Consider the following 21,542-nt stretch of genomic DNA (forward strand, 5'->3'; position numbering starts at 1 on the left):
GTGTGTTGGGGGGTTCTGTTGCCATCAGAACTTCAGAGATGGGTAGGAAAGGACAAGGCCTGGGATGCCTAACCCTTACACCCCCCTGGTTCTCCCTGTGAGACTAGAGTGGTTGGCTTTTGGCCCAGTTCTAGAACAAGTTGACAACTGGGAGAGAGGGAAACAAGGGAGAGAGCAGCTCAGGGGTTTGGGGAGCCTGAAGACTGCTCTGAAGCATCAGTGGGGAGGCTAGAAACTCTTAAGTCATACCATGGGGGACGTGAAACTCTCCTTAAAGTCTTAGGGTACAGGGGTGGGGACATAAAGAGAGGACAGACACTTAGGGAAATGTCTCCTTCCCGGGAGGGGCAGGGATGGAGGTATCCAGGATGGGATGAGGGAGGCAGAGCAGAGGGTAGGCGACAGGATGAAGGGAATGGTTGGTCCAGCATGCTTTGTCTTTGTCCCCAAACACCAGACAGGGCTGAGGAGCAGCCTGGGAAGCCATCAGTCCTGCCACGCCTGGGTGAGCTGACAGTGTCCAGCCTGACCTCTGATTCCCTGCTCCTGCACTGGACGGTCCTAGAGGGGGAGTTTGACTCCTTTGTCATCCAGTACAAGGACAAAGACGGGCCCCAGGTGATACCCGTGGAGGGACCGCAGCGCTCAGCCCCCGTGACATCCTTGGAACCGGGGCGCAAGTACAGATTTATCCTGTATGGGCTCATCGGCAAGAAGAAGCATGGCCCCTTGGTGGCTGAAGCCAAGATCTGTGAGTGGCAACAGGCACCCCAGCCCTGTACTTTGTACTATGCTGAGGCAGGCAGGCTGCCCCAGAGCTGTCGGGTCCAGGGAGATACACACAGCTCCCAGCAGCCTGGGGCTGTAGCCGGGTGAAATCAACCCTGAAGGGAAAGTGGTGGAGGCAGCCGAGGTGAGGAGGCCTGTGAGGCAGAGAACCCACAGCACTCTTCTGGCTGGAGAGCAGGACACGAGGGGTGCTGGAGGACTTAGTCCAAGGGTTCTATGAGCTGCGTGGGATGGCGTAGGCCTCGTTTGGGAACCCCGAGGGACCTCTGAAGGCCTCCGGATGAGCTACCTTACAAATAGCACAGTGTCTGCTGCAGGGGCGTGGCAGAGATGGAGTCAACAGCTGGTGTGACTGGCTGATGGCTTGGAACCCTGACAGTGGGACTGGGTGTGAGAGGAGAGCCTGGAGGCCCAGGCCAGCCCCAGGTCCCTGGATCAGCCACTTCTGTCCCCAGGCAGCAGCCGGTGGGGAGCAATACAGGGTGGGACACTCAGAGAAATACTTCCTGTGTGTTTCTGGAGCCAGAGAGCTCAGCGTGTTCTTGAACGACCATGGTCCTTACAGCAGCCTTGAGAGGCACCTAACTGAGGCAAAACAGGTGCCTGGAAGAATTTTGGGAGACCTCAGGGTTGCACTGAGTCCTGGAAGCTGTGGGAAGTAGGGAGCAAATGAGGTGAACAGAGGGAGAGAAACACCAGGGCTGTGTCCCAGATGCTGGGAGGAGGGCACCACCAGTCAGAGTCCACGGGAGTGAGTTAGGGCTCTTCAGTGTCCACGGGACTTAGCAATGGCCAGGTCACCGGAAGCTGCCTAGTGGAGGGCAGAGCTGGACTGGAGACATTTCTAGAATCCTCTGGGAACAGAGAGATGTGCTCGGAAAGTGGGTACAGCCAGGGACAGGCGTGGCAGACAGCAGCAGGTGGGTGGTTGCTTCCTGCACTGATGCCCCATGGATGTTGTCTCTTGAAGGAGAAACTATCTGGAAGTCAAGTTGGGAGCGTGAGGCTGCCTCAGTGAATTTCCCTGGCCTCACAGATGTGAAAGGGCTGGCTGGGCTCCCCTCCCCTTTCGGAGCCTCCTCTCCTTGGCTGGGAACAGTTAGTGCAACACTACAGAGAACTAGGCAGTTTGGAAGGTGTCACTCCTTCCTGTAATCGGGTCCAGCCTCTTAGGAGAGCTCACAGCTCGGCAGAGGACTGGCTGGATTTTAGTCCTCCTGGTCCCTCTGTCTCTGTACAGAGAGTGGCTGCGAGGGCTTCCTTTCTCCTGTGACTCCCTGGTCCTACTCTCTCTTCCTAGTGCTTCAGAGTGACCCCAGCCCAGGATCCCCACCCCGCCTGGGAGAGTTGTGGGTAACAGACCCTACCCCGGACTCACTGCACCTCTCTTGGACTGTTCCTGAGGGCCAGTTTGACTCCTTCCTGGTCCAGTACAGAGACAAGGAAGGACGGCCCCTCGTGGTACCAGTGGAGGGGCCTGAGCGTTCAGTGGTGGTCTCCCCACTGGATCCCAACCACAAGTACAGATTCACTCTGTTTGGGGTTGCCAATAAGAAGCGGTATGGACCCCTCACAGCCGACGGCACTACCGGTGAGTGGCAGCCACCTAAGCTGTCTCCACATGCACCCTCAGCCAGGGACCAGCTGAGCCTCCCAGCAAAATGGCTGATCCCAACACCCTGGCCCTGCTCCCAGGCTGAGGGGCAGCCAGCTTCCCCTGCACAGCGAGGCCCCTTCTATCCCCTTCAGTGCGCTCCCTAAAGCCCAGGAGGTGTGTCATACTCTGGCTGTGCCCAGTTTCCCGGGGTTTCAGCACTCATGCTAATGGCATGGTGACCCCCAGGTCCAAACCTGAACCCAGATCTCAGGCTGCTGCTTCTGTGCCTGGCTCATTCTTCTTGCCTGCAGCCCCAGCAAAGGAAGAGGGATTCTCGGAACAGCCCCTCCTGGGGGAGCTGACAGTGACTGGCATGACCCCAGACTCCCTGCGTCTGTCCTGGACGGTGGCCCGGGGCCCCTTCGACTCCTTTGTGATCCAATACAAGGATGCACAGGGGCAGCCCCAGACAGTGCCCGTCGCGGGAGATGAGAACGAGGTCACGGTCCCTGGCCTGGAGTCCAACAGGAAGTATAAGATGAACCTCTACGGGCTTCGTGGCAGGCAGCGTGTGGGGCCCGTGTCTGTAGTGGCCAAAACGGGTGAGTCAGAGCCCCACGCGTCTCCCAGGCAGAGTCTGCCCCAGCTCAGCTCCTCCAAGCTGCTCTTACGTCCCCACGTCCCAGGACTCCCTGCCCGGGCTCCAGCTCTTCACAAGGCTTCTAAGTCCATTTTCCCCATTCCGAACAGCCAGACCCCTCTTGTACTCCATGCCCTTCCCAGATACCCTCTCCTTCAGCCAGTTCACAGCCACTTATACTGCACTGCTTCAGGGCCCGACTCAGTCCCTGGCTGTCCCTGCGGGCTTCTGCCATCCACTCCTGCACCCTCACCATGTGGCTGCTCTGTGCCAAGGGTGGCAGACCCAGGGGACCAGGGCGCCATGGTGCTCCAGCCTCTTCTACATGGGGAGGACTCCTTTTAGCCTCCATTCCCCAACCCCTAGTCAGGCTGCCTCCAATCTTTCTGTCTATCCTGTTCCATGTCCCCAGACACTCCTATCCATCCAGCACGGTTGCCTTCTGCTGGCGATATACCGCTATACCGCTAGGGAGCAGGGACTTCGCAGGCAGCTGCCCGTCCCTCTCTGTCGGCTTCATAAATCAGTGCCCACAGGACCTTGGGCGGGTCCCTTAACCGTGCCATTCCCAGCTTCCTTTCTGCCAAGTGGGGGCCTTGATGGTGACACCCCTTGGCGCTGTCAGTATACACAGCAAGTTCAAACCAGGCATGGTGGTAAAACCTGCCTGTAATCACAGCGCCTGGAAGGCTGAGGCAAGAGGATTGTTGAGTCCCAGGACGGGCTGGGCTGCACAGTAAGACCTTGCCTAAAAATGAATGAATAAATCAGAGGATCAGTTGACTCCGGCTCAGAACACCTGTGCACAAACTCTGGGAAGCCGAGCCACCCCTGCCGCCCCACCCCCTCCTTTTGTTCCTGACTGCCCCCCATAACCCCATTGTCACTGCCTCTAGTCTGCTCCCTCCCCTCCCCTCCTGTTCTTGTGTCGCCAGGGTCTCAGTCCCTCAGGGAACCCTGTGAAGACTTACTGCAGGGATAGTAGGTAGGGTGCTGGGTGGGAGCCCTGGGAGTTGTGTATCCCAAGCCATCCAGGAGGGAACAGGACTCTTCTCAGGCCCACCTACCTGATTCCAACTCGCTTGCCTTCCGGGCAGTGGCCCTGCCTCAGCAATGCTTTCCATAAAGATGAAGGGTCTGGTTGGTGCAGGGAAGGAACAGGCTGCCTCAGAAGGGTGCCTCAGAAACTGGGTGTTGGGTGCCAAGGCCACAGGAGCCCTAAGCCTTCGTGGAGGGACAGACATGCTGGTGTGTTTTGGTGTCCCCATTGATTGACGGGTCACTCTTAACACCCGTGATCCTGCTTTCTTTCCTCAGCACCACCACACATTGTGGACCAGCCCTCCAGCCCCCCAGAGCCCAGCACTGAGGCCCCACAGCCCCTCGAGAAGCCACGCCTTGGAGAGCTGACTGTGACAGACGCCACCCCTGACTCCCTGAGCCTCTCCTGGACAGTCCCCGAGGGACAGTTTGACCAGTTCGTGATCCAGTACAAGAACGGGGATGGGCAGCCCAAGGTGGTGCGGGTCCCAGGGCACGAGGACCAGGTCACCATCCCCGGCCTGGAGCCAGACCACAAGTACAAGATGAACCTGTATGGCATCCACAGTGGCCAGCGTGTGGGCCCCGTGTCTGTTGTCGGGGTGACGGGTGAGTGGACTGTGGGAGTCCAGGGTGGGATCCATCAAGAAATAGAACCTACAGCTCTCTGGAGTCTAGTAACTGGGGAATAGTGGCCAAGGATTGGTCAGTCTCCCAGGTCTGTTTTGGCTGAAGCTATGGCTTACTATTGTGTTGCCCACCCTGGGACTGGTCTGTCTCCCTAGGCAGCAGGGCCACAGAGGCCTTCTCTGTTGGTGCTGTCCAGGTCCCCTCAGCTGACCCAGGAGCTTGGGCATGTGGCCAGCTGTGAGCTGACCAGGGCCACCAGGCCCAAGGTGGGGGACATCTCTGAACTGACATTGGGACCTCCCTGGTAGCCATAGCTTCTCCTCAGAAGCCAAGGACACCGGCTGGGGACCCTGCCTCACCTCTCTGCCTCCTTCTCAGCTGCAGAGGAAGAGACCCCCAGCCCCACAGAGCCCAGCACAGAGGCCCCAGAGCCCCGCGAGGAGCCGCTCCTGGGAGAGCTGACTGTGACAGGATCCTCCCCAGACTCCCTGAGCCTCTCCTGGACCGTCCCCCAGGGAGACTTTGACTCCTTCACTGTGCAGTACAAGGACAGTGATGGGCGTCCCCAGGTGGTGCGTGTCGGGGGCCAGGAGAGGGAGGCCACCGTGAGAGACCTGGAGCCTGGGCGCAAATACAAGATGAACCTGTATGGACTCCATGATGGTCAGCGTGTGGGTCCCGTGTCCACCGTGGGCGTGACCGGTGAGTGTGGCTCAGATCTGATTCTGTTTTTACTGCTGAGTCCCATGTCCCATGGCCAGCGACTGTCTAGCTGCTGAGCAGTCATGGCACCTTGTTTGTTTGGGAAAGCGTAGACAGGGCAAGTCTCCAAGGAGTAGGGCTGCCACCGGCTTCATGACACCTTTTCCGTAAGTCCAGCCAGACAGCTGGCAAGGATTTGGTGACACCTTCTATGTATGCAAGTTGTTGCTATCGTGTATGGTGTGTGTGTGTGTGTGTGTGTGTGTGTGTGTGTGTGTGTGTGTGTGTGTGTGGACATGGTGCATGTATGGAGATCAGAGGACAGCTCTGGGGATCCGGTTCTCTCCTTACACCTTTATGTGGGTTCCGGGATGGAACTGGGTTATCAGGCTTGTTCAAGAAGTGCCTTTACCAGATTGCTGGTGCCAGATTCACCAGACCGCGGGTGAATCCTCTTGGCAGGTGGGCGTTGCTGATTGGTGCAGCTTTGCACACAGCAGACCCTGCCATTTCTGTCTCAGACTCACAACCAGAAGAAGAGATCCCTCCAGCCATCGAGCCCCCGCTTGAGCCACGCCTGGAGGAGCTGACAGTGACTGGTGTAACCCCCAATTCTGTGAGCCTCTCATGGATGGTCCCTGAGGGGCAGTTTGATTCCTTCATGGTCCAGTACAAGGACAGGGATGGGCAGCCCCAGGAGGTGCCTGTGTCTTCCGACCAGCGCAAGGTCACCATCCTCGACTTGGACCCTGCAAGAAAATACAAGATGAACTTCTATGGTCTACATGGCAGAAGGCGTGTGGGCCCCCTCTCTGTGTTGGCAATGACGGGTGAGTGAGGCAGCACCCATCCCTGGTGGTCACAGTCCTTCCTGAAGACCTTGTCGCAGCCTTGCGTGGGGCTACCGTTCCTCACCCGTCAGTCTCTGCGCCAGTGACTACAGGCCTCTCTGCAGACTCACAGACTTCTAATCCAGGCCCCAAACCTCCGGGAACCTTCCCACCCTCTGGTGACTCGGCGACTCGCTCATCTGCAGGCCAACCCTGACCCTGCATCCCATTTGGCTCCCTCTAACCCTTTACTCTCCCCTCCCCCTCCCCCTTCCTTTGACTATGCACAGCTGTTTCATTTTTTCCTTCTCTTCTCTCTGCAACCCTACTGTGACTTGGACACAGCGACCGCCCCCACCCCGCCCCGTTCCTGCCCTTCTTCACCAAGGTTAAGCACACACGTCTCAGGACTTCTCAGAGGTCCTGGGTGCCCCGGTTCAAGTCGCATTCCCTTCTGGTCTACTCCAACTTTACCCCTGGGGAAGACACACCTTCCTGAGCTCCTGACTTCCGCCTCCTTTCATTACTCCTGGACATAAGCTCCCTGTGACTCAAGGACCACGGCATCTGGTGGAACCCCTCATCCTTTCTCAGAACATGGCATTACAATCTAGGAAACAGAATTCATAAAGGGCACTAATCACGCTGATATAACGTGTGTGTGTGTGTGTGTGTGTGTGTGTGTGTGTGTGTGTGTGTGTGTGTGTATGCGTAGATGCTCACATGTCACAGCGTGACTGAAGGTCAAAGACCAACTTGATGGGAGTCAATTTTTCCCATCTGCCGTGTGGGTCTTAGGGATTGAAGTTAGGTCACCAGGCTCAGTGACACGTACCTTTTGCCTGCTGAGCCATTTCACCAGACCAGACTGTGGGGACAGCTCAGTTGGCCGCTGCACAAGCATGAGCATCCAAGTTCAGATCCCCAGGCCCCTGGAGGACGCTGGGCATGGTGGAGAAGGCTTGCACTGGGGGGGGGGGCAGAGACAGGAGAGTCTTCAGAGTCCACAGGCCAGCAGCCAGCAGCCTTGTCTCATCCGTAAGCTCCAGAGTCCAGTGAGGGACTGTGTCTCAGAAAAATGAGGCAGATGGCTACTGACCAACAGCACAAAAGGGCTCTACACGTATGTACACACATGCATGCTCACCCGCACACACATGAACATGCATGCACACACATGTATGTTCACCTGCACACACATGAACATGCGCACGCAGGCATGGATGTCTGTACTGCATGGTTACAGCCCTTTTGCTTGTCATCAACCGTACAGTTCCCAACTGTTTGCATAGCGCTTGCATGGCTTTAGGCGTAGTGAGTTATTGGAGGTGATTTGAGGTCTACAGTGTGTGGAGGCTGCCATCCCTCAGGTTGGGAGCCATGAACCGTCTTATGGACACTGACACACCAGGGTGCCGGTATTCTCTCTGATTTATGACTTGGCAATACCTGGATCTCTTGATGAACAAGTGATGCTCTAATGTCGTGGAAGACCAGGCTGTCACAGGCCACTGAAGATGAGGAGGAAACTCTTCCCCACTGTGAGCCCCAAGGCAGGCAGAGCCAGGCCTCCTCCCAGGAGCTCATCCATGCTCTCCTTTTCATCCTAGACACCCTCCCACCAGCACCACCTCCAGCCACTGAGGCCCCCAAGCTGGAGCCACGCCTGGGGGAGCTGATGGTGACAGATGTGACCCCAGACTCTGTGGGCCTCTTGTGGACTGTCCCTGAGGGTGAATTTGACTCCTTCATGGTCCAGTACAAGGACAGAGACGGCCAGCCCCAAGTGGTGCCTGTGGCAGCAGATCAACGGGAGGTCACCATCCCAGGCCTGGAGCCCTCCCGCAAGTACAAGTTCCTGCTCTTCGGGCTCCGAGATGGGAGACGACGCGGTCAGGTCTCTGTGGAAACAAAGACAGGTGAGGCTCAGCCTGAGCCCCACCTGAGGCCCCAGCCTTCCCTGGAGTGTCTCTGACCTTCCTGCTGGCCTACTTTCCTGTTTGCCCATTCCATTCCGAGTCAGACAGGGACCCTACAGGGCAGGCTCTCAAATCTCCTCTCTTCCCCTCATTTGTTCTGCATGCTGGGCCTTCACGAGAAGATGGACTGGGGTGGAGGGGAACTAGGGCCTCCTGGGGAGGAGTAAAGGTGGCCAGGAGCCTCTCCTGCCACCCTGAGCCAGGTGGCACTGTCACAGCTGAGAGCTTTGGCTTGCCTCTCTGGCTCTTACCTGGCTCCCATCCCTCTGTCTCCACATCCACCTTCCTCTCTGACTTCTCTGAGCCTGGGAAAATGGAAACCAGACAAACCCTACCCAGCTGGGCCCTTTCTTGGGGTTTGGTCCAGGCAGTCTCCTGCCCCTTGGGACTCCCCGTTGCCAGAAGTCTCTCTCAATAACAATTCCGTCAGTGGCTTTGCTGTCCAGGAGGGCGGAGGGCCAGAGCCTTCCCAAGTTGGATGGCTCCTTAGGCAGTCATGGGATCTCTTTTCTGTTTGAGTTTCCTTGTGTGTGTGTCACTCCCAACACAAGCTCTTACAACAAGTAACAGTGCATGCCCCTTGCCTCCTCCAAGCCCCATGGCGTGGGTGTTGTGAGTCAGACGAGAAAGGAAATGGGAGGCTGAGCCACACTGAACCCCTCAGTAGCCCACCCCCCCCACTGGCCTGTCTCCCACTGAGAGCCTCTAACACTTTGGAATTCCCCAGGGGGCCAGTCAGGTCACTCAGCTGGGTTTCTGGGTAAGCTGTGCCCTGTGGAGAGAGGAGTCTCTAAGGGGTAGAAAGAGTCTAGGATAAAATGAGCAGGGAAGTTAGGGTGTCTGTGCAGGGGTGACTTAAGACAAAAGACCCACAGGGTCAAGTGGGGGAGGCTCTGGCTAGGTGGGGGAGCAGATGAGAGCGTGACAGAAGTGTCTGGGGACGCACTGACCACTTGGGCCTCTGGAGTTTTCCAGCCCTAGTGGGAGGTGGTCAAGAATCGTGGAAAAAATAAATACAAGAACCTTTCTTTCCCTGTGTCAGCCGCCCGAGATGACACCAGCCCAGGGGCCCTTCCCCGCCTTGGGGAGCTGTGGGTGACGGATCCTACTACAGATTCCCTTCGCCTGTCCTGGACGGTCCCCGAGGGCCACTTTGACTCTTTTATGGTCCAGTTCAAGGACAAAGGTGGGCCCCAGGTGTTGCCGGTAGACGGTCACGAGCGCACAGCCACCATCACAGCCCTGGACGCGGGCCGAAAGTACAGGTTCCTCCTCTATGGGCTTCAGGGAAAGAAGCGCTTTGGCCCCCTCACCACAGAGGGCACCACAGGTGAGTCTTCCTGGCAGGGTGCAGAGCATCAGGCCATCACTTGTGGCAACAAGCCCTCCTCTCCCTGCCCTGCCCTGCAAGGCCACAGCCCAGGACCATCTGAGCTATCTCTTGCCTCTGTCTCCATTTCAGAGCCCATGAATACTGTGGACCACACTGGAGTAAAGGCCCCACCAAAACCCCGACTAGGGGAGGAACTGCGGGTGACTAGTGTGACCCAAGACTCCGTGGACCTCTCTTGGACAGTCTCCGAGGGCCACTTTGACTCCTTTGTTGTCCAGTACAAGGACAGGGACGGGCAGTCCCAGGTGGTGCCTGTGGAGGGCGGCCACAGAGAGGTCAGGGTCTCTGGTCTCGACCCCGGCCATAGGTACAAGCTGCTACTCTATGGGCTCCGAGAAAGCAAACGTGTAGGGCCCCTTTCTGTCATCGCTGTGACCGGTGAGTAGGGCAGGTCCCCTTCCTTTGGTGTCCTTCTGTGGGGGAGTTAAACAGCTTTACCGAGTCATAATTTCCATACAGTGCCAGTGGGCTTTGGCTAATGTGTAAGTCACTAAACAACCATCACAGGGAGGTGCAAAGCCATCCCTTCAACCCCTGTACCCCCCCCCCGCCATCTGTTGGGGTCAAGGATGGCCTGGCCATCCATCCTTGGGGTCTTGACATGAGGTTTAGATTTAGATGGAGAGCCAGATGTGTATATATAGCTAAGCAGGGCCCAGTCAAGAGTTGGTCCCACCCATCAGCTCCAGTCTCCCATGTGGTGGGCTGATGCGTTGTTATAGTTGTGTGAAATCTCCTTCCAGGAGACAACTCTCCCTCAGGCTGGCACCAAGGTTTAACCTCCCCCCCCCCCACACCCCAAGGGATTCCTGGACAGTTTAACTTGGGGCAGGGTGGGGATTGTTTCAATGGTCTGATGGCCCATGAAGGGGCACAAGGTTCCATTAGGATGGCCTCACTCCTGCCAGGAGCTTACAAAGTCTTCTCCACACTCAGGTTCCCGGGGCCCTGGCAACCACTGGGATGCTTCCTGTCCTCTGGGGTTTGCCTCTCTGCATCTCATTTTAGACTCATGCAAAACACAGTGTTTTCGACTTAGTGTTTCGTACTTCAAATGCTTCTGTTAGCCCCCCCTTCCTCGGCCTTCCTCCCTTCTCCCTTCCATCCCTCCTTCCCCAAACCCCTCCCTCCCTCCCTCCAGCATAGGAGTCCAGCAACAGGGCAGTCACTTCCTCTCCCGTCTCTCTGAACCAGGCCCCAAAGAAGCAACAGAAGCGTGGACAGAGGTCCCCACAACTTCAACTCCCTCAGTTGAGCCCCACCTGAGGGAGCTGAGGGTGGAGGAGGCCACACCTCACAGCCTGCGTCTCTCCTGGGTGGTTACTGAGGGAGAATTTGACTCCTTCGAGGTCCAGTACACTGACAGAGACGGGAAACTCAAAGTGGTCAGTACAGAGGGTGACCAGAGTGACGTCATTCTTACTGGCCTGGAATCTGACCACAGATACCTGGTAACCCTGTATGGTTTCCATGATGGGCATCGTGTGGACTCTGCTCAAATTGAGGCCTTGACAGGTAAGTGGGAGACTAACCCTGATCTTCTGAACAGCTGCAAAGGTCCAGAGAGTTCAAGGTTCTCATGGTCACCCTCTCTCTCCATGTTCAGTGCCGTGGGAGGAGGAGGAGCCCACAGAGCCACCCACCGTGACGCCCAAGCCCAAGCCACACTTGGGGGAGCTGACTGTGACAGACGCCACCCCTGACTCCCTGAGCCTCTCCTGGACAGTCCCCGAGGGACAGTTTGACCAATTTGTGATCCAGTACAAGAACGGAGACGGGCAGCCCAAGGTGGTGCGGGTCCCAGGGCACGAGGACCAGGTCACCATCCCCGGCCTGGAGCCAGACCACAAGTACAAGATGAACCTGTATGGCATCCACAGTGGCCAGCGTGTGGGCCCCGTGTCTGTTGTCGGGGTGACGGGTGAGTGGACCTGGGACCCTCAGTGGGAGGTGACTTTCAGGATAGGTGAGCTGGGATTGATTGGTGAATAATGATTGATGGCCCAGAAGTGGCCAGTATCAAGGTTGGCTGTAGCCTGTGAGTCCCTCCTATGGCTGCTTATCTGCCCGGGCCGGGGCCTCCACACATGCCTCTACTGTGCTGATAGCTGCTCAGGTCACCCTAAAAGCTTAAGCATGTTGGGCAGCTGACCAGGACCACCAGGCCCTGACATTGGGACCTCCCTGGTAGCCATAGCTTCTCCTTAGAAGCCAGGGACACCACCTGGTGACCCTGCCTCACCTCTCTGCCTTTCTCAGCTGCAGAGGAAGAGACCCCCAGCCCCACAGAGCCCAGCACAGAGGCCCCAGAGCCCCGAGAGGAGCCGCTCCTGGGAGAGCTGACTGTGACAGGATCCTCCCCAGACTCCCTGAGCCTCTCCTGGACCGTCCCCCAGGGAGACTTTGACTCCTTCACTGTGCAGTACAAGGACAGTGATGGGCGTCCCCAGGTGGTGCGTGTCGGGGGCCAGGAGAGGGAGGCCACCGTGAGAGACCTGGAGCCTGGGCGCAAATACAAGATGAACCTGTATGGACTCCATGAGGGTCAGCGTGTGGGCCCCGTGTCCACTGTGGGCGTGACCGGTGAGTGGATAGAGTCCTCTACTTCTCAGGCAGTAGAGCCCTCACTATCTCCTACAGCAGAGACACAGGACTCCAAAACTCCCCAGCCTCTAAGGCATCTCTGACCTCCAACGCCTTAGGTCAAATGGGATCTAGGACAGGGAGGCCTGGAGGAGGACTGCCCATTAAAGATGAGGGAGGCCTGGAGGAGTCTCTGGGTTCTGAGACCTCTGGAGCATATTTTAGGCTCTCTGCTTTTTCCCACGGACTCTAGAGAGAAACCTGGGATTGGAACAAATTCCATGAAATATCAGCAAATCCTGTCCACAAATGATTGTTTAAGAAATTTCCAAAGGTTGGGGCTTAAAGAGATGGCTCAGTGGTTTAGAGCAGTTGTTGTCCAGGCTCATTTCTCAGCATCTACATGGTGGCTACAACCATTTGTAACTAACCACAGGGCATCTGATACCCGGGTCTGGCCTCCAAGGGCACCGAGCACCCAGGTGGTACATAGACATATTTGCAGGCAAGCACTCACACCTAAATTAAAATGAGTAAGTCTAATAAAAAAATTCCAGAGGATACAGGAGAAAGGATATAACGAGGCCCATGTATCCCTGTCTGCTTCAGTCAGGTGCTCACTGGCCTGTGGCCTACCTGTGTCCCACCCTCTCCCAACCTCCCCCTGAGGGAAAAGTCTTCATTAGCAGCTGCATTTTGACATAACTTAAGTGTTGCAGCATTCACCTGTGTGGGGGGTACCACCTAACACTTAGCACCCTGACCTCACAGGAACCTCCATAGTCTAAGTTCAGGAGAGTTTTTGACATCCCCAGTGAAAGCTTAGGTCTGGCCAGGAGTGTACACACACCTGAAACCCTGGGAAGGTGACCAAGGCAGGAAGGTCAGGAGTTAGTTCATTCTGCTGTATCTATTCAACTCAAGACTAACTGAGCTGTATGCCACCAAGTCTACAAACAAACAAACAAACAAACAAAAACACAAATATTGAAGTATGTGCATACAGCATGCAAAGGCCTTGAGCCACAAGGTGGCCTGATGTGTCTGAGAGCCCCAGGGAGACCACTGAAAGGCTTTGGTGATTACAAACGGGAAGCAAGAGTGACCAGGTCTACATGCAGCCTTCTGACCCATATGCCAGAGAGCTGGGATTGAGAACTCCTTCCAGACACAGCCAAGATTCTGTTTCACACCTTCCGCAGACCCTGAGGAAGATGCCCCTTCCCTGAAGCCACGCCTGGAGGAGCTGACTGTGACAGACGCCACCCCTGACTCCCTGAGCCTCTCCTGGACAGTCCCCGAGGGACAGTTTGACCACTTCCTGGTCCAGTACAGGAACGGGGATGGGCAGCCCAAGGTGGTGCGGGTCCCAGGGCATGAGGACCAGGTCACCATCCCCGGCCTGGAGCCAGACCACAAGTACAAGATGAACCTGTATGGCATCCACAATGGCCAGCGTGTGGGTCCTGTGTCTGTTGTCGGGGTGACGGGTGAGTGACCTGTGGGAGTCCAGGGTGGGACCAAGGGAAGGTGACCCTCAGCTCTTCAGTGATGTGAGCAGGGATTTGGACCCTGGAGGGGTCAGTACCCTCGTCCTGCCACGGTCAAGGCTGTGGCCTACAAACTGGCCTGTCCTCCTGGGCAGCAGGGTCAGGAGAACAGCACTGGGGAGGCAGAGGCAGGCGGATCTCTTGATGTCCAGGGCAAACTTCGCTGTGCCATTGCTGTCCAGGTCCCCTCAGCTGACCCAGGAGCTTGGGCATGGTGGCCAGCAGTCAGCTGACCAGGGCCACCAGGCCCAAGGTGGGGGGGACATCTCTGAACTAACATTGGGACCTCCCTGGTAGCCATAGCTTCTCCTCAGAAGCCAAGGACACCGGCTGGGGACCCTGCCTCACCTCTCTGCCTCCTTCTCAGCTGCAGAGGAAGAGACCCCCAGCCCCACAGAGCCCAGCACAGAGGCCCCAGAGCCCCGCGAGGAGCCGCTCCTGGGAGAGCTGACTGTGACAGGATCCTCCCCAGACTCCCTGAGCCTCTCCTGGACCGTCCCCCAGGGAGACTTTGACTCCTTCACTGTGCAGTACAAGGACAGTGATGGGCGTCCCCAGGTGGTGCGTGTCGGGGGCCAGGAGAGGGAGGCCACCGTGAGAGACCTGGAACCTGGGCGCAAATACAAGATGAACCTGTATGGACTCCATGATGGTCAGCGGGTGGGCCCCGTGTCTGTTGTTGGGGTGACAGGTGAGTGAATCTGGGACCCTCAGGATGAGACCATTGGGAGGTGGACTTGGGATTGGTGGCTGGATGCTGTTAATACCCCAGATCTGCTCAGCACCACAGACCTGCTTTGCTGATGCTGTGGTCTGCCTTTGTGTGCCTTCTTCTGGGCTGGCCAGTCTCCCTGGGCGGCAGGGCTTTAGAGGACTTTGCTGGGATGGTGGCTGTCCAGGTCCCCTCAGCTGACCCAGGGGCTTGGGCGTGGTGGTCAGCTGTCAGCTAAGCAGGGCACCAGGCTCCCTTGGTAATTATGGCTACTTTGTTGTCACTTGAGGACACCGGCTGGGGACCCTGCCTCACCTCTCTGCCTCCTTCTCAGCTGCAGAGGAAGAGACCCCCAGCCCCACAGAGCCCAGCACAGAGGCCCCAGAGCCCCGCGAGGAGCCGCTCCTGGGAGAGCTGACTGTGACAGGATCCTCCCCAGACTCCCTGAGCCTCTCCTGGACCGTCCCCCAGGGAGACTTTGACTCCTTCACTGTGCAGTACAAGGACAGTGATGGGCGTCCCCAGGTGGTGCGTGTCGGGGGCCAGGAGAGGGAGGCCACCGTGAGAGACCTGGAGCCTGGGCGCAAATACAAGATGAACCTGTATGGACTCCATGATGGTCAGCGTGTGGGCCCCGTGTCCACCGTGGGCGTGACTGGTGAGTGTGAACTGGGTCTTTAGGGTTGTGTCTCCTTCAGTCGGTATTGGTTACCTTCTTTGTTGTTTTCCCAATCCCACAAGGCCAGGATTTGGCTCTCCTTTCAGAGCAACCTTGGCCTTTGCTCACCAGCAGCCTCTTCCCCCAGAGGGCGAAACATCACACACACAGCAAGCCACCTTCCAGTGTTTTCCTGTTCTTCTTCCCTAATTTCAGGCGTCTTTGTTATAGTCACACTCACACTCATAGACAGATGACCAACCCAACAGTGTACTCTCTAGGGGTGACTCCGTGACATAAGCAGCATGTGTACCTGAAGATGCTTTACCGTGGGGTCACACACGGTTCAGAAGTTAAGGCTGCTCTTGCAAATGACAAGTGCCCATGTCAGGCAGATCACACCTGCTTGCAAATCCAGCCCCAGGAGGATCTGATGTCTCTGGCCACACACTCGCGCACACACGTGTGCGCGTGCGCACACGCGCGCGCGCGCGCGCGCACACACACACACACACACACAAACACTGAGAGAAGAAAGAGAGAGAGAGAGACAGGCAAGCACCCCACATACATGTGATTAAAAATGAAAATAAAAAACATTTGAGGCTGGTGGGGTTGGTGCACATCTTTGATCCCAGCACTCGGGAGGCAGAGGCAGGGGGATCTCTGTGAGTTTGAGACCAGCCTGCTCTACAAGAGCTAGTTCCAGGACAGCCCCCAAAGCCACAGAGAAACCCTGTCTTAAAAAAGAAAACAAAACAAAAAAAATTTTTGAGACAGGGTTACTCTGTGTAGCTCTGGCTGTCCTAACTCTGTAGACCAGGCTGGCCATGAACTCAGACATCTGCCTGTCTCTTCCTCCTGAGCACTGGCATTAAAGGCATGTTATCAATACCGACCATCTTTAAAAAACAAATTCTCTGAAAAGAAAAAGTTTTTACTCTAAAACCATTTCATAATTGTTCTACTGAAAAATACAGAACTCAGCTGGATGTGGTGGCCCAAGCCTTTAATCCCAACATTGGAGAGGCTGAAGCAGGCAGATCTCTGTGATGTCCAGGGCAGCCTGGACTACAGAGGGATATCCTGTCTCAATAAACAAAGCCACACAGAGCTGAATTACGTCCTGGTCATGGAAGCAGAGATCTGAGTCCAATCTCCAGGATTCACATAAAAAGAGGTGGGCAGGATTGCACATGCCTGGAGTCCCGGTGCTGGGGAGGTAAAGGCAGGAAGGTCCCCAGTGCTCTCTGGTCAGCTGGCCTAGACAAGTTGGTGGCCAGGGAGAGACCATGTGCTGGTGGTTCATGCTTGTGGAACAACAGCCATGCTTGTTCTCAGGCACACACACACACACACACACACACACCCATCAACCATTTCAGTCCCTTGATGGACTTGTGCTGTGATGTCATTGTTGGGTGGTGGTGAGAGACAGGAATGTGCATTTGGTGGAGGAAGTAGTTTATTGGGGACTTTTTCTTGGACCTATCTCTTGGCCTGGACCCTTCCTGGATTCCACCTCCCTCTTTCCTGTCCCACCACGCCCTCCTCCCCAACACAAAGGACCAACACTCCCCCCCAAAATAAAAACCAAGATGAGGGAGAGAAAAGGGGGCAGCAGAGCCCAAAGACTCCCCATTGGGTGCTAATCACAACCAGTTGACAATACCCGACACGGCGCCCACGGCGGTGTGCTTTGTAAGATGGAATGCAGTGTTCTGCACATTGCTGGGGTGCCTCTTTTTTTTTCTTCCTGTTTTAGTCTGTTCTGCATTGTGTGAATGTTCCAACATGGCAAGCATTTCTTTCCCCCTCCACGCATTCCTTTTATAATCACAGAAAAACAGGAAAATGCCGCGCCTCTCCCTAGCACCCCATCTGTCTTCCCTGTCGCCCCGGCAACGCAGTTCGTTTCTAATTATGAGAAAATTAAATTTGCGAGTCCCTAAGCAGCAAGGGGACAGGTGAGTCACAGGTGCAGTCAGGTCCCTGGGTGTTAGTCAGGCAGCTTCCCAGGGCTTCTCAAGAGCAGGCCAGAGCTGGATAGACCCCTCGTCAGGGACACTGTGGTAGGGCAAGTCAAGTCACTCAGCCACAGAGGGGGCAGCTTGTGAGTCTCCTGTGCCCTGGTGACTGTCTAGGTGGAGGAATCATTATCTCACAGTCTCTCTGACTTGACAGGTCTTGGTTCTGTACATGCTCCAGAAAACTGCAGGGTGTGGGGTGTGGGGAGAACTGGGGAACCGCTGGAGAGTTTACAGCCTGGGGTGAGGCACTAATCCTCACCCACAGCTGTTTCCTGTCTGGTTACCTCCTGCCATTCCTCATAAGGGCCATTCTCAACTCACAGCGAGCAGAGAGGGCAGTGAGGGACCCATGGCCCCTGCTCTTCTGTATCCCTGGTCCCCAGGTCCTTGCCCCCCCTTTCCATCTGCGTCAGTGCCCATTCTCAGCTCCCACTCACCTCTCGATGTCCTGAGTCAATCATTTCTTCTTACGCCTGTATTTCTGCAGTGTGAGGAACATGGCAGCCATGTGCAAAACTTGGAAGCAAGTAAAAAGCTTGGTTTAGCTTTGACCCAACAACCGCCATTAGTAACTGTGAGTTCTTGACTGTCCTGTGTGAAGCTCTGGGTTCCATGTCTAGCACCATGAACAAAGCCAAACCAAAAGTCAACAGTGTAAGTGAGCCCCCTAACAAAACCAAAGCAAAAGTCAATGGTGTAAGTGAGCCCCCTAACAAAACCAAACCAAAAGTCAATGGTGTAAGTGAGCCCCCTAACAAAACCAAACCAAAAGTCAATGGTGTAAGTGAGCCCCCCTAACAAAACCAAACTAAAAGCTAATGGTGTGAGCCCCCTTAACAAAACAAAACTAAAAGTCAATAGTGTAAGCCCCACTAACAAAACCAAACCAAAAGCCAATGGTGTAAGTGAGCCCCTCTTCTGCTTTCCCTGTGCAGCTGGCTCTTACTCTCTCGAGTGCTGGTTGGACGGTAGTCATTTACCTTGTGGCTACACGGTTTGCATTAATCATCATTTTAATGGTTATTTGATGCTTCCCGGTGAAAGCCTGGCAACGAAACCAATCTTCTGTTACGGGTCATTTGGGTCCTGACACATTTTGCTGTCATGAATAATCTCATTATGAATTCTTCCATGCTGAAACTTTTTCCTGCTTTTAATAATTTTCTTGGGATAAGTGCCCAGAAATGGGATTACTGGGTCAAAGGAAGTGAGCACTTATTTTGGCTCCTGACACACATGGCTTAGTTGAAGGTGTGTGACAGAGCAGCCTGAGTATCAGACAGAACAGCAGGGCTGGTTCAATCCTCTCCAGCCTGCAGTGACCAGACAACCACCGTGAGGCCTCATAGTCCCCCAGCTCCTGCTTGAGGAAGTTTATCTGCTGAGTTCCCTTAGCATCTGTGTGGTCCCAATTCTTCTGCCAGGTCAGAGGACCCTGAGAAGAGACCCCTGTACAGAGGCTCCCAAATACCCAGAGGAGCTGCTCCCAGAAGATCCAATAATGACAGGATCCAACCCCCAGACTCCCTGAGCCTCTCCTGAACTGACACCTTGACTCTTCACAGGACAGGGATGTTGGGGACCAGGCGAAGTACTGTGGGGGACCTGGAGCCCTGATTACAAGTACAGAACATACCTGTATGGGCTCCATTTGGGGCATTGGGTTGGCCAATGTCCATCATATGTGCAGCTGACCTGGACTCAGAAATCATAACCAGCTTCCTGGAAGTGTCTGTTCTTTAGTCATCAGGGGCTTTCTACAAAGCAGGTGGGGGTACGGTAGGTCATGCAGTGTCTCCACAGAGCAGGTGGGGGTACAGCAGGCCATTCAGGGTCTCCACAGAGCAGGTGGGGGTGCGGTAGGTCATCCAGGGTCTCCACAGAGCAGGTGGGGGTGCGGTAGGTCATCCAGGGTCTCCACAGAGCAGGTGGGGGTGCGGTAGGTCATCCAGGGTCTCCACAGAGCAGGTGGGGGTACGGTAGGTCATGCAGGGTCTCCACAGAGCAGGTGGGGGTACGGTAGGCCATCCAGGGTCTCCACAGAGCAGGTCAGGGTACGGTAGGTCATCCAGGATCTCCACAGAGCAGGTCAGGGTACGGTAGGTCATGCAGGGTCTCCACAGAGCAGGTGGGGGTACAGTAGGCCATCCAGGGTCTCCACAGAGCAGGTCGGGGTACAGTAGGCCATCCAGGGTCTCCACAGAGCAGGTCGGGGTACGGTAGGCCATCCAGGGTCTCCACAGTCTGCATTCTTATCAAGACGAGGCATTAGCCTCACTCTGGTGATAAGAACGTGATATAACCAACTGATAAAAGTTTTGCTTTGGCTTGTTTTTGGTGGGTTGGCCCTGTTCCTTCGGAGCCTGTTATAGAGCAGCTCATCATAGGAGGCCAGACAAAAGCACTCAGCCTCACTGTCCTCTTCAAGGGCACACCCTAAGGGACACCAGGAACTTCCTCCAGGCCACACCTCTTAAGGGATCCTCTTCCTCCTGCCTCAACCACCCTGGAGACCAGTCACGTGTAGGCATCTGAGGGACAGGTGAACCTGACTGGCGGGGCCAGTGCACAGCTTAGCCTTGAGTAGCACAGCTCCTCACCACAAAGGTGTCGGCGCTCCTGGGGAACATGTGACCAGCAGCCTTCTTGTCCTCCCAGGGGCTCTGTCACTATGGGAACAGTGAGGGTATGCTGGGATGCAGTCTTAACTATACACCTTACCAGTGTAGCAACCAGGTTACATACAAGGGGAACCTTGAGCCTGGAAGATTGATCGGTTCATAGCCATACCAAACATGAGCTTGTGGTAGAGAGGACAAGACAGGGCCTGGCAAGGGACACTTAAATCAGTCTGCTCACAGGGAACCACTGAGACCTGAAGTCTAAGAGGCACAAGTTTGGTGACAGCTTTAGAAAGAGTGAGTCCAGACTGGTGCAAAGAGCAGGAGGCTAGAAAAAGCATGGTCCAGAAGGAGCCCAAGGATGTGGTGAGATGCCCTGAGAAGGACAGGCTGGGCTTAAGACACGGTGGGGGCAGCTCAGGAAGCCTGGGTTCTGTGCTGAATGCTGGCATCTGGCATCAAAAGACGGGTATATGCAGCAGAGCTTGGGCTGCAAGGCTAAGCAAGACAAGGAGGGAGCAGCCTAGAGGCAGGGCTGGGTAGTGGGGGATGGTGGCCCAAGCAGGGGTCCTAGGCTGGTGAGTGAGGTAGCCAGGAGGAGTTTAGCAAAAGTCTGGGGCACTCCAAGTCTGGAGGCAGCTGGGCTGGGGCAGGTGCACTTTCAGATTGGGGGGGAAGATATGAGCCCAGTGAAGAGGGAGATGGCAAGGAGAGCCAGGTCAGGGAGGCTCTGAGTAGTGACCATGTGGGGCCATGAAGAGCTGATGCTGAAGGGGAAGTAAGTGGATGTTCCCAGATGGAAGGAGAGGAAGTGTAGGCTGGGTACTAAATGACAGCGTGGAAAGAGCAGAGGCCAGTGTCACTCTCATCTCCAGGGCTTTGCTATTTGTTTTTAACTCATTTGTTCTGTTAATTTTTAACTCATTTATTTTATTAATTGTTAATATGATGTTTTGAGACAGGGTCTTACCTTGTGGCCCTGGCTGTTGTGGAACTCACTATGCAGATCAGGCTGGCCTCGAACTCACAGAGATCCACCTGCTTCTGCCTAGTGATGGGTTTACAGGCCTGTGACCCCACACCCCACAAGGCTTTGTTTTTATAAATGGTCCTTTGCATGGGAACTAAGGACAGGGAAGACCTAACCTGTCCCTGTGTTTGTGTTTAGATCCAGAGGAGGAAACCACGACCACACAGGTGGTGCCTACCATGACCACCAAGCCTCCTCCAGAGAGGCCACGCCTTGGAGAGCTGACTGTGGCAGACGCCACCCCTGACTCCCTGAGCCTCTCCTGGACAGTCCCCGAGGGACAGTTTGACCACTTCCTGGTCCAGTACAGGAACGGGGATGGGCAGCCCAAGGTGGTGCGGGTCCCAGGGCACGAGGACCAGGTCACCATCCCCGGCCTGGAGCCAGACCACAAGTACAAGATGAACCTGTATGGCATCCACAGTGGCCAGCGTGTGGGCCCCGTGTCTGTTGTCGGGGTGACGGGTGAGTGGACTGTGGGAGTCCAGGGTGGGATCCACCAAGAAATAGAACCTGCAGCTCTCTGGAGTCTAGTAACTGGGGAATAGTGGCCAAGGATTGGTCAGTCTCCCAGGTCTGTTTTGGCTGAAGCTATGGCTTACTATTGTGTGCCCACCCTGGGACTGGCCGGTCTCCCTAGGCAGCAGGGCCACAGAGGCCTTCTCTGTTGGTGCTGTCCAGGTCCCCTCATCTGACCCAGGAGCTTGGGCATGGTGGCCAGCTGTAAGCTGACCAGGGCCACCAGGCCCAAGGTGGG

The 21,542-nt window shown here is 55.8% G+C and overlaps 1 protein-coding gene across 2 annotated transcripts in view; it reads left to right on the forward strand.

The window, feature by feature from the left end:
- Positions 1-21,542, forward strand: part of LOC100767397 (tenascin-X) — a 65,251-nt gene that overhangs the window by 24,633 nt on the left and 19,076 nt on the right. For both annotated transcript variants that reach the window (XM_035451768.1, XM_027388778.2), the window contains 16 exons: positions 458-751; positions 2,090-2,380; positions 2,698-2,988; positions 4,344-4,676; positions 5,076-5,399; positions 5,921-6,229; positions 7,840-8,148; positions 9,251-9,538; positions 9,671-9,979; positions 10,796-11,116; positions 11,208-11,522; positions 11,861-12,184; positions 13,387-13,674; positions 14,102-14,425; positions 14,781-15,104; positions 20,924-21,250. In XM_035451768.1, the coding sequence (XP_035307659.1) occupies positions 458-751; positions 2,090-2,380; positions 2,698-2,988; positions 4,344-4,676; positions 5,076-5,399; positions 5,921-6,229; positions 7,840-8,148; positions 9,251-9,538; positions 9,671-9,979; positions 10,796-11,116; positions 11,208-11,522; positions 11,861-12,184; positions 13,387-13,674; positions 14,102-14,425; positions 14,781-15,104; positions 20,924-21,250 (4,971 nt within the window). The remainder of the gene's footprint in view (positions 1-457; positions 752-2,089; positions 2,381-2,697; positions 2,989-4,343; positions 4,677-5,075; positions 5,400-5,920; positions 6,230-7,839; positions 8,149-9,250; positions 9,539-9,670; positions 9,980-10,795; positions 11,117-11,207; positions 11,523-11,860; positions 12,185-13,386; positions 13,675-14,101; positions 14,426-14,780; positions 15,105-20,923; positions 21,251-21,542) is intronic.

This window comes from Cricetulus griseus (assembly GCF_003668045.3).
Source record: "Cricetulus griseus strain 17A/GY chromosome 1 unlocalized genomic scaffold, alternate assembly CriGri-PICRH-1.0 chr1_0, whole genome shotgun sequence".
Lineage (NCBI taxonomy): Eukaryota > Metazoa > Chordata > Mammalia > Rodentia > Cricetidae > Cricetulus > Cricetulus griseus.